Source organism: Aethalodelphis obliquidens, unplaced genomic scaffold (genome assembly GCF_003676395.1).
Source record: "Aethalodelphis obliquidens isolate GAN/ISIS:26980383/991018 unplaced genomic scaffold, ASM367639v1 scaffold7, whole genome shotgun sequence".
NCBI classification, from domain to species: Eukaryota; Metazoa; Chordata; class Mammalia; order Artiodactyla; family Delphinidae; genus Aethalodelphis; species Aethalodelphis obliquidens.
The window spans coordinates 54,668,433-54,680,558 of NW_020837951.1; the positions used below are offsets into that span (position 1 = coordinate 54,668,433).

General features: G+C 41.4%; 1 protein-coding gene across 1 annotated transcript in view; it reads left to right on the plus strand.

Annotated features, from left to right (window-relative positions):
* The window catches only part of SLC1A1 (solute carrier family 1 member 1), a 62,653-nt gene that overhangs the window by 13,513 nt on the left and 37,014 nt on the right, over positions 1 to 12,126 (plus strand). The window contains exon 2 of the mRNA XM_027105793.1: positions 11,126 to 11,266. Coding sequence (XP_026961594.1) covers positions 11,126 to 11,266 — 141 coding nt within the window. The remainder of the gene's footprint in view (positions 1 to 11,125; positions 11,267 to 12,126) is intronic.

The following is a 12,126-nucleotide window of genomic DNA, read 5'->3' on the forward strand; positions in this document are numbered from 1 at the left end:
TGGGTACCAAGGAGGGGAAAGAGTGGAGTATGGCCACAAGGTAGATGAAGATCTTTCACAGGAATGTATAAAATAACCTGATCGGTAGAATGACCCATGAGTTTAGCAGATGTGAACCATTTTAAGAGGGAAAAAAAAAAGTAGAATAAAGAAAGTCAACCACAGGTAGGAAACGGGAGATTTTAGAATCCACAAGTCAAGTCATAGATAGGTATCTCAGGAAATAACCCAAACACACATATGTGGGACTGACCCATCTTTAGGGGGGAGAGACAGTCTGGTTGTTCCTAGCTTAGAACAAGCTGGGCCTCTAAGCCAGTTGAATGCTTGCTGTAGAGACTGGATTCCTGTGGGTTGGTCCTCTAACCAACCTTATCCTCACTTGAACCCAAGGGACTCTTTGGACTCCAGGGGCTCCAGAAGCCTGGGAGAAGTCCCAAGGTGTAGGAACCAGGCACCTAACTTTTAATGGGTACATTACTATACCCATTGTCCATCACTGGAGAGGCCATATTTATGATGCCTCTCTGGGTTTGATGGCTCTGGGACAACGTGGCAGAATTGTACCCACATTCCTATAGCCCAGTTTTCACGCTCTGCTAATGGTAACCTATCTCAGCTATTTTCTCCTGCCTTTTGTAATCAGATTTGATGAGTAACGAATAGAAAATACAGTGGTTTCCTGGGCATATGCATTAAATAGCAAAATGGTTCACTTCAATGCAGCAGGTATTGGCCAAACATCCATGGAGTGTCAGGCACTGGTGCCTGGGACATTACGGGGGTACAAAAGTGAGCATACAATGCTTATGCCTTGGGAACTTGCGATGAAGGGAGGGGCTGAGATAGAGGTCTTTTAGAGGGGACAATAGATGAAGATGAAGCTCTGAAGGACTCAGAGAAGAGACTCATCTCACCTGGGGAGAGACCCTGGGAAAGGCTTTCTGGAGGAGGTGACTCTGTTTTGAGGGGTGATTAGCACTTCACTAGGCAAAGATAGTGACAAAGGGTTTTCCTTGGAGGGGGATCTGCGAACAAGCGCACAAAAGCAAGGAGCATCTTTAAGAAACAGCAAGGAGTTTATTGTGACCAGACATGATAAGATCAATGATGATGAAGATGTGAGGGCCTATATCAGCTAGGGCAGACCTGACAGAAAACAGATGATCCACTCACTCAAAAGTATATAACTGAACAGACTGTAATCAAGGGACTACTTACAGAGTTAGGTGGGGTTAAGGGATGGTGAGGCACCCAGGGCTAGTAACTGTGGGAAGCTGTTAACTCTCCTATGCCAGAATGGTCAAGGGAAGGGGGACAGTGTTATCACAGTCCATTGGGGGCTGGGCTGCAACAGAGTAGCTGCTTGATAGGACCTGTATGGCCACAGAGGAACATAGCCACTGCCAGAACCATGGCAGGACAGGGAAGGAATGAAGACAACATATACCCCAACTTTTCTCTCTCTGTCCTAAGATCCACAGTTAGTGCTTCTCCTTGGCTAAACCCAGCTAAAGCCAGAGGGCAAGGAACCCCAGGTTACATAATTGGTAGAGATCACTCTCCCAGGACACAAAGCGGGGCAGAAAAGGACAGAAGGTAAATCTAAAGGGCAAAGGGAGAATAACGGGCACAGAGCCACATGGCATTGAATGCCATGCTAAGAGGTTTTCTTGGGACACCATTATCAAGTTCTACGAATGATGGTAGAGAAGTTAGTCTGATGGTGTCTGGTAATACTGGAGGCCTCTGCTATGGGCATTTTGAGAAGTAAGTGGTATAATGACTCCTGTATCGTCTGTAACCATGTACCAGCATGACCATTCTCCTACCTTGCCCTATCCCACAGGCCCATCCCCATGGCTTCCACAGCTAGAAGGCCTTGCCCTCACATCAACCAGCTTTTCTTTCATGCAAAGAGGGCCAGCGTGGTTGATCGAGAGGGCACCCAGAATATCAGTGACACTTTCGCTCTCCCCACTCTTCTAATTGGAAGTGACAGAAAATCCCAGTTGAACAGGCTTAAGCCAGAAATGTGGGGGGTCGGCATAGAATTTATGGCTCAGAGAATTTAAGAGCTCAGAAATGGTGAGTGGTTTCAAGTACAGCTGAATTCAGGGGTTCAAAAATATCATTCTGTCCTATTCTCTCTTTACGTATAGTCTCTGCACTCTTGTGTTATTTTCACTCTCAGGTAAGACACTCCCACTGGTGGTGAGATAGCTGCCAGCACAGTTCAAGGTTTCCATATCCCTGCTTCATACCCAGCAGAAAAGAGAAAATGTCTCTCTGTTCAAACAAGACTCTGGAGCCTTGGCCTGAGTTTCACTCAGTCCTAATTGGGTCAATGACCATTCCATAATCAGTCTTGGTACTAAGGAAACGAGATTATCTGATGGGCCAGGCCAAAGTCACTCCTTCATCCCACCCTCTTCCCCTAACTTCTGAATTAGTTATAACTTGAGCTGGACCTGAAACAGATTGAGAGTTGGGAGATATGCTATTAACAGCAGAGACAATGGACATTGGGTGGCAGTTACAGCAAATGTTTTGCCTTTTATCTGTTGTGCTCCTGAACTGTTTCCTGAATGCACTTGGTGTATACTCATTGCTAAGCTTTATTGAATTCATAGCATTACAGAAACATTTGAAGTTGTTTAGATAATAAACACATACTTTGAAAATAATTAAGACAGAAACTACTTTAAAGCCTGAGGGAGGGGAAGGAAAATTAAGCAAGGACCACAATTGAATTTTTGCTTTAAACTCTTAAGAATTTTAAAAAAACAACCCCCCAAACCCCAAAAACCCAGCCTATTGCTAGTGTCATATTTAGTGATGAAAGTCTGAATGCTCTCCCCTTAAAATCAGGAATAATGCAAGGATGTCCACTCTTACCACTTCTATTCAGTATCTTACTGGAAGCCTGATCCAGTGCAATACAGCAAGAAAAAGAAATAATGAACATAGATTGGAGAGAAATAAAACTTACCCTGTTCACAGATGGCACGGTTTTCTACATAGAAAATCCCAAGGAATCTACAGCATAACTCCTAAAACTGGTAAGTGATTTAGCAAGGTTGCAAGATACAAGATTAATTCCCAAAAAAGCATTTGTTATTTCTATATACTAACAATGTAAGATTGGAAATGGAAATTTAAAAATATTATTTAAAATTGCTCCAAAAAGTAAAAGATCAGGTATATATCTAACAAGATGTATGAATAGGATCTATAGTTGAAAATTACAGAACACTGATGAAAGAAATTCCAGACCTAAATAAACAGTCATACCTGTTCATAGATTGGAAGATACATCATAATGATGATGGCAGTTCTTCTGAAATTGGCTTATAGTTTTAATGCAATTCTAGTCAAAATCCTGGAAGTATTTTTTGTAGATGTATCAGACAAACTGATTCTAAACTTTATATGGAAAGGCAAAGGAATAACAATTTGGAAAAAGAAGAAGAAAGTTGGAAGAATCACAGATGACAGTAATCAAGACTTTGTAATACTGGTGAAGGGATAGGCACATAAGTCAATAAAATAGAATAGAGATTCCAGATTTTTGACAAAGATGCAAAAGCCGTTCAAAGAAGAAAGTAAGTCTTTTCAGCAAATGGTATTGGAACAGCTAGACATTCATATGCAAAAAAAAAAAAAAAAAAAGAACCTCTACCTAAACATCATATTTTATACAAAATTAACTCAAAACGGATCATAGATCTAGAAGAAGAGTAAAAAAGAAAATTTTCAGTCTTTGTGACCTAGACTTAGGCAAAGAGTTCTTAGATATTATGACCAAATAGAATTCATAAAAGAAAAAATTGATAAATTAGACTTTATAAAAAAAAAAGAACCTTTGTTCTATGAAAGACACTGTTAAGAGAATGAACACAACAAATCATAAAGTTGTACACCTTAAATGTATGCAATTTTTAATTGTCAGTTATATTTCAATAAAGCTGGGTGGGGGGAAAAAGACTGAAGAATCTTACATACTAGGAAAAAATAATTGCAGATCACATAGCCAACATGTCTGCACTTGTATCCAAAACATAATAAGAACTTTCAAAACTCAATAGTGAGAAAACAAATAATCCAACTTTTAAAAGTCACTTCACCAAAGAGGTTGTCAAGTAAACACACAAAAAGATGTTCAGCATTATTAGCCATTAGGGAAATGTAAATTAAAACCACAATGAGACAAGGAAAAATTTTTTTTTGTTTATTTAATTTTGTATCTATGTGAGATGCTGGATGTTCAGTAAACGTCTTGTGGTCATCATCTCAATGTATGTAAGTCAAATCGCTGTGCTGTGCACCTTAAACTTATATAGTGCTGTATGTCAATTAAATCTCAATAAAACAAGGATAAATTACGAAAAAACACAAGATGCCACTACATGCTTATTAGAATGACTAAAATAAAAAAATCCAGTACTGAGTGCTGATGAAGATGTGGAACAACTGGTCCTCTTAAACCTTGCTGGTGGGGATGTAAAATGGTACAACCACTCTAAAAAACAGTTCTTAGAAGTTAAATATACACTTACCATATGACCCAGCAATCCTACTCCTGGGTGTATACCCTAGAAAGAGAAAAACTTATGTTCACACAAAAACTTATACACAGATGTTTATAGCAGCTCTAGTCATAATCACCCAAAACAGGAAGCAACCCAGATGTCCTTCAGTGAATGAAAAGATAAATACTGTCCACCTATATGAGGTGATCCATTCATCAAGAAGAAGGAACATATTATTGATATGCAGAAAACATGGATGAATCTCAAGTGCATCATACTTAGTGAAAGTAACCAGTATTAAAAGGCTACTTAGAGTATGATTCTATGTACAAGGCATTCTCAAAAAGAAAAAAACATAGTGGAGGAGAACAAATCAGAGGTTGCCAGAGGTTAGGGACAGGGTGTGTGTGTGTGTATCACTGTAAAGGTATAGCATAAGGGAGTTCTTAGGGGTGATAGAACTATTCTCTGTTCATATCCTAATTTTGACGGTGGTTGTAAGAATTTTAACACATGTTAAAAATCATAAGACTGTGCATTAAAGTTCAGTCTTACTGTATGATAAATACACTTAAACATACACATACACCTTAAGAGTCTGGCTGGTACAGACAGGCCCAGTGTTTCAGGAGGTGTTCTATGTTTAAATGGTGTGAGGAATTCCTTCTTTCTGGTGTCTTTTCATTCCTGTGAAGAGCGAAGCCTCCAGTGGACTGATGCTGCCCTCCTACGGAGGATATCTGATCTAATTGTTTTTGGTATTTTGGGGTGTGGAAGATAAGGGATCTTCTTAACTCCACACCTGCAGGGCCAGCCAGGGCCTGCCTTGTTACCTGGACACACGTCACATGGAGGAGGTTGGGAAGGTTTCCAAACACCCTTGAGCTGAGGTGTTTTTGTTTTTGTCTTTTTAAATAAATTTATTTATTTTTGGCTGCGTTAGGTCTTTGTTGCATGAGGGCTTTCTCTAGTTACTGCGAATGGGGGCCACTCTTCGTTGCGGTGCGCCGGCTTCTCTGCGGTGGCTTCTCTTGTTGCGGAGCACGGACTCTAGCCACGCCAGCTTCAGTAGTTTTGGCACACTGGCTCAGTAGTTGTGGCACATGGGCTCAGTAGTTGTGGCTCACAGGCTCTAGAGCGCAGGCTCAGTAGTTGTGGTGCACGGGCTTAGTTGCTCTGCAGCATGTGGGATCTTCACAGACCAGGGCTCGAACCTGTGTCCCCTGCATTGGCAGGTGGATTTTTAACCACTGCGCCACCAGGGAAGTCCCTTGAGCTGAGTTTTGAAGTTGCTGAAATGGTAAACAAGTAAAGTCGGAAAGCAGAGGGCCTATGTGCACAGGCTCAGAGACCTGGGCACTGGGGTGGGGCTGGGGGTAGGGCGGACCAAGGAGCTTGCATGCCACCCCGTGATGGGAAACCATTGAAAGGGCTTTAAGCAGGAAAGTAACTCAGCCAGATTTGCATCTCGGAAAGATCGTTCTGGCTTTGATTTGGAGGATGCATTGGAAGAGACAAGACAAGAAGCAGAGAGAGTGTTAGGAAGTTGATGAAATAGTCTTGGTGAGAAATGAGCCCGACCTGAACCAAGGTGGTGGCAGTGAGGATGGAAGGGAGAGAGACAGATTGTTTAGACAGTAGAATCAGCAGAACTTGGTGGCTGTTCGATGTGGGCCTGGGATGGGATGCAGAGTTGTCTAGAATGTCCCCAAAGTGTACCACTTTAGACCCAGACTGCTTCGGTATCTTAGCTGTGTCACTTATTTCCTGTGGACCTTGGGCAAGCTACTTTACTTCCTTGTGCCTCAGTCTCTCACCTGAAAATGAAGTCACCTCACAGAGTTGTGAAGATCAGTCAGAGTTAATTATGCTTAGAACAGTACCTGACCATAGTCTACACAGCCCTCAAAAAATGTCTGCAGTGACAACACAATTTAGGAAGATAGGGAACTCTTCCAGGTATCTATTTCTTTTTTAAAATTAATAAGCCAATTAATTAATTTGGTTGCACTGGATCTTAGTTGCAGCAGGGAGCCTACTTGGTTGTGGAATGTGAACTCTTAGTTGCAGCATGCATGTGGGACCTAGTTCTCTGACCAGGGATCGAACCCGGGCCCCCTGCATTGGGAGCTCGGAGTCTTAGCCACTGCACCACCAGGGAACTCCCAGGTATCTATTTCTGTGTAACTAATTACTTCCAAAGTTAGTGGATTAAAATAGCAATCATATTATTATCCCTCGTGGTTCTGAGAATTATTTGGGCTCAGCTAAACAATTCTTACTTGTGGTCACTTTTGTGAATGCAGGGATATGGTGGCTGGGCTGGAGTCAACTGAAGGGCCATCACTCACGTGTTTACTGCCTGGAAGACTCAGACAGCTGTTCTCTCTCTCTGTCACTCACTCACTCACTCACTCACTCGCTCTCCCATGTGGTCTCTCCAGCAGGGCAGCTTCAGGGTAGCTGGACTTTTTACATGGTACCTCAGGTCTTCAAAGTGAGTGTCCCAAGAAGAGAAACCATCAAAAGCCACCCCTTTTCTAAGCTAGCCTCAGACTCCATGCAGGCTCATTTCTGCTGTATTTTCTTTATTAAGGTCATTACAAAGACCTACCCAGGTTTAAGGGAAGGGGACAGAGACTCCATCTCCTGATGGGAAGAGTGTCAAATAATGTGTGGACCTATTTTAAAACCACCAGCTAACCCAGGAGGAAAAGTCAGAAGTCTTCTGGGAGAAGGAAAGATAGGTTTATTTTTAGTATGTTGGGTCCCATGTTGAGTTATATATATCTAGGTAGAGATTGCCTGAAGACCTGGAACTTGGGAGACAGAATGAGGCAGGAGATAGAAGTGGAAACTGAATCTATAAGAGCAGATAGGATTACCCTGGGAGAGTGGACAGCCCATGAATAGGTCAGAATACAAACTCCTTGGCAAACACCAGTATCAGTGTGGAGGGGAATGTCCAGAGGTGGGGAGATGGAGAGCTTACTCAGCCTGTCTAGGTTCCTCCAGACATCCATCCGGTTTTACTCGTAGGATGTTGCAGTCTTAGAATTCTTTCTCTGGGTCCTAGCATCCTCTTGGCAAAGAGTTATCTTTTCAGCCAGAATGGACTCTTGGACCCACATTGAGCATCCTCTCCCCCTCTCCCACCAGGCTGCTACTGTCAGAATCTCCTGCCCTTCCTGGAAGGCCAGGCAGTGCGTGCAGGAAGCACAGCATTCTGATTGCTTCTGTCCTGTACATTTTCAGTATGGGGCAAGGAATTAGATCCTCCTCCCTCCTTCCAGTCAGGTGTTTTCCCTGAACTGAAAGATTACTTGAGCAAGTTGTTAGGAAAGTCACTTCTCTTCAGCCACCTAAAAATCTTTTTTTCTGAATTCAAGCCACGTCCCTGTGACTGGCCTTCAGTTCCAGATCCTTTTAGAGAACCACTCTGGTACTAGGGCTAGCCTGGTTCCTCTTTGGAGTTGCCACAAGGAAAAAGGAAGTGACTTGCGATTCCACAAAAGAGCCAGGTTCCAAATCAGATGTGTCTGACTTCAGAGCTGAGCCCTTCACCCCAGGCATCCTTCTAAAGACACCACTGTACACCTACCCTGAATGGCCTGAACATTTGGACAGTTTCCTACGTATCTCAGCCCCTACATACCTCAGCCAGCTTTATCTCCAATCCAGGCTCACCCCCATGCAAACATGTTCAATGGCTTCTCATTATCTCTACTAATAGCTAATCTTGGTATATTACGTTATAGTGTAACACATGGTTTCTCTTGTTTAATCTGCATAACGACCCAGTTATCGGAAGGGACCTACGCTTAGGGAAGTATAAATTCTCCTCGCTGGCATTCTAGGCCTTTCATGGTGTGCCCCAACTTAGGTTTCTGTCTCAGTTCTCTAAACCACGCCTCGAGCACCAGCCAAACCACTGGCCAAACACATCCTTGTAACCTCTTCATGGGAGGAGCTGCACTTTGGGGTCTGACAGACCTGGTCTCAAGGCTGGCCATGTGACCATGGGCAAGTTTTCTAACCTTTCTTGTATGTATTCATTGTGCTACATGATTTTATATAAGGTACTTGAGCATCCTTGGATTTTGGTATATGCAGGGGCTCCTGGAATCACTCCCCTGTGGTTAAAGTAATGCAGGGACAACTGTACATTGTAGAATAAAGGCTTGTTAGGTTAGATGACTGTAAAGGTGCTTAGGACAGAGGCACTTGATGAGTGTTTCTTCTTCCCCTGACTCCTCTGTCTTTGGCTGTTTCTCCCACTTTCCTTCTTCTTCAATAATACCTGCCTTTTGAATTCCTATTCTATTATGGAAGGTGCATCGGAACCTCTCCCTTTCTTAATCTAGCCTAATGGGAATTTCAAGAAAGTCTTGAATTCCTACAAACTCTGGGGTGGCGTCCTCTGTAGACTCGCAAGCGCTTCTGACTATCATTATTGTGCATGTCCTGTCCTGCCTTCTAGAATGTAGGCTCTTGATGGCAGGGGCAGCATCCTCTCTTTGGCCTCTCTTCCTGTGTTACGTGCAAGAAGTTAGATAACACTTGCAGGATTCACTCAAGAACATGGGAGGCTGTATGAGGTCATCATGATCATTTCCTGGTCCCTGTGGTGTTTGCTTTCTTTTGAACACAGCAGCTTTCCCTCTTGTGTTTTATCATGTTCCTATACTGTCTTCAGTGGGAAAACCAGAATAAAAGATGACAGCTCAACAGGAAGTTGGCTTGCAGAAGTATTTAGTGTGACCTCACAGAGCTTAACAATTGTTTTTAAGCTTTCATTAACATTTAAAAATTGAGTGGTTTCACACAGTGACCCAGATTCTTAGTTTCTCTGTAAAAAATTCAGAAGATGAGGCCACCCTGGACCCTCACTTCCATGTGACACTGCTTGGCTGGAGCTGTCAGGACCACCACAGGCCCCTCAGGCCTGTTTCTCGCACTTCTGCCCGGACTTCTGGCCTTGGACATTTACAACCTTTGCTGTAAACTGTGAAAAATCATTAAAATATATTTCAACTCTATAATTAAGAATGGTGGACTTCCCTGGTGGTGTGCAGTGGTTAAGAATCCGCCTGCCAATGCAGGCGACATGGGTTCAAGCCCTGGTCGGGGAAGATCCCACATGCCACGGAGCAACTAAGCCCTTGAGCCACAAAAAAGCTTTCTGTCAAGCTTTCATTACTAAATATAGTAACCTATTCATTGTGCTTGTCACCTTTGATTGCTTTTGAATGATTCCTCTTGGTGACTTTTATGTCTCCCATAAAAACCCATATCCAAGGCTTCCCTGGTGGCGCAGTGGTTAAGAATCCACCTGCTAATGCAGGAAAATAAAAGGAAGCTAAAGATAAGGTTACTACACAAATGTATCTTATGTGGTTCATCTATTTGGTCTACTAGTGGGCATGAGAAGTATACCAGAATTGAAATGAAAACTCTAGTATTGATTATAATTCACATCTCTTTTCATTTGCCCTAGCATTCTTAACTGTACCCAAATAACTCTAAGTTTTCACATACTAGTTATTTGAATTTGTGAATTAACATATCCAGTGATATCCTCCTTGAATCTTCCTGTCCTCTAGTCATTTTACTCCCAATTAGCATGTCATCCATCAGAGGTTGATGAAGAAAAAAAAGATGTGTGAGTCATCCCAACCCAATTTCTTTCTCGGTTAATAAAAGGTAGTAGGGAGTGAGGATTCCTGGGGATGGGGGGGAGTAAGCCAATTAGATGTTATTAGAACCATTTGGAAGAGGATAAAGAAGAAATATTTATTGATAGAATTTGTGATTTTTAGTTGTCAGAGTCATCACAAGTGAAGAAGTTCATATTAACATTAAGGCAAGCTTTCAGAGAATGTATGTTTCTTGATATGGAACATTTCCTTGCTATATATAAAATAGATAACCAACAATGACCTACGGTATAGCACAGGGAACTATACTCAATGTCTTCTAATAATGTATAAGGGAAAAAAAGAATCTGAAAAAGAATATATACATATATATATATATATATATATATATATATATAACTGAATCACTGTGCTGTACACCTGAAACTAACACAACATTGTAAATCAACTATACTTCAATTAAAAAAGAGAAGAGTATTTCTAAAATTATTATTAAAAGAATATGAGAAAAATACAAACTGATATGTAAACTATAAAATATGTAAAATATCTATAGGTAGACAGAATAAAAGTGGTGTGTAAAAACAATAGTTATATTGGGTTGACGAAGATGAACTTTTTTTTCCTTCTCACAGTATTCTTAGATGTTTTGTCATGATAATAAATATAATTGAAGGGGAAGAAAAGAAATGAAAACAAAAGCTTTCACACGAACTATACTTTTTCCAAATTTGCTGAATAACGTGTACTTGTACTCTTTACCTTTTAAAATGTGATTTGTTTTTTAAGTCTTAACATTTACAGACTCATGGGAGATCATCAAAATTGTTTTTCTTGCCACTAAAATTTGCACTGGGGGTGGTATTTTTCCGTAGAAATTTATACAGAAGAACTCAATGTTGTTCCTTTCTTCTTTCCAATTCTTGTTTTTCTTAGGGATTGCCATAGGCGTTTTGGTTCGAGAATACAGCAAGCTCTCCAACCTGGAGAAATTCTACTTTTCCTTTCCTGGAGAAATTCTAATGAGAATGCTGAAACTCATCGTTTTACCATTAATTCTATCCAGCATGATTACAGGTACCTTGAGAAAACTGACATTCTCCATGATTATTTAAGGAGCCATCCCATCACCTGAGTTGTTCTTTTCTTATTATGGAAAAAGTCAAAATGCACTTGATGCATCACACACACACACAAACACAGACACACAAAACACCCCTCACTTGGAAAGTGTATATTTGCTTGAGTGAAATATTTCATTATTCACAAAGTGGCATTGCTTTGTGGCATTGCTCTGCCTGTAGCACTGTCCACCGCAGCTCAGATCTTCATTTGACCAGCCGTATAATGTCTTATGAGGAAGGAAAAAAAAAGGCATATTTGGTCAATGAGATGTCAGCCAGTGTCCTCAGGGAAAATGTGGTTGTCAGTCTTGATCATGTTTTCAGTAGTTTACTCGTTTGTTTCTCAGCTGTATCCTGCCCCCTACCCTGTCAGCGGCAGCCTGCAGAGTCCTCTGTCCCCTCTTCTCACTCACATCCACTTCTCCACAGAACTCAGAACTTGCTACATACTTGCCTTGGAAATTTGCCCAGGGGACCAGCAGTCACATGCTGTGGAAAAGGTTTAATGATGGCTTGGCACCATATTTTAAAAACCTGGTTTTCTTAAATCTGAACTTGTGATGCAGTTGAATTTGGAAATGATTTTTTCCTTATAGATCATTATATTGCAGGGTCTCTTTAAAGAACAAGCGCCTTGATGTAGATAGAGATTAATTTGGCTTACAAAAATGTCATTTGTCTGGGTATGGTAAGCTTCTCTGTGCATTCCATAGTTTCTTGTCCTTATCTTCATTCTGGCAGTAGGTAAAATGTGGCAATCACTAGTGTTGCCAGCTTGAAAATCATGGTTTTATACAACCAGGCAATTAGAGT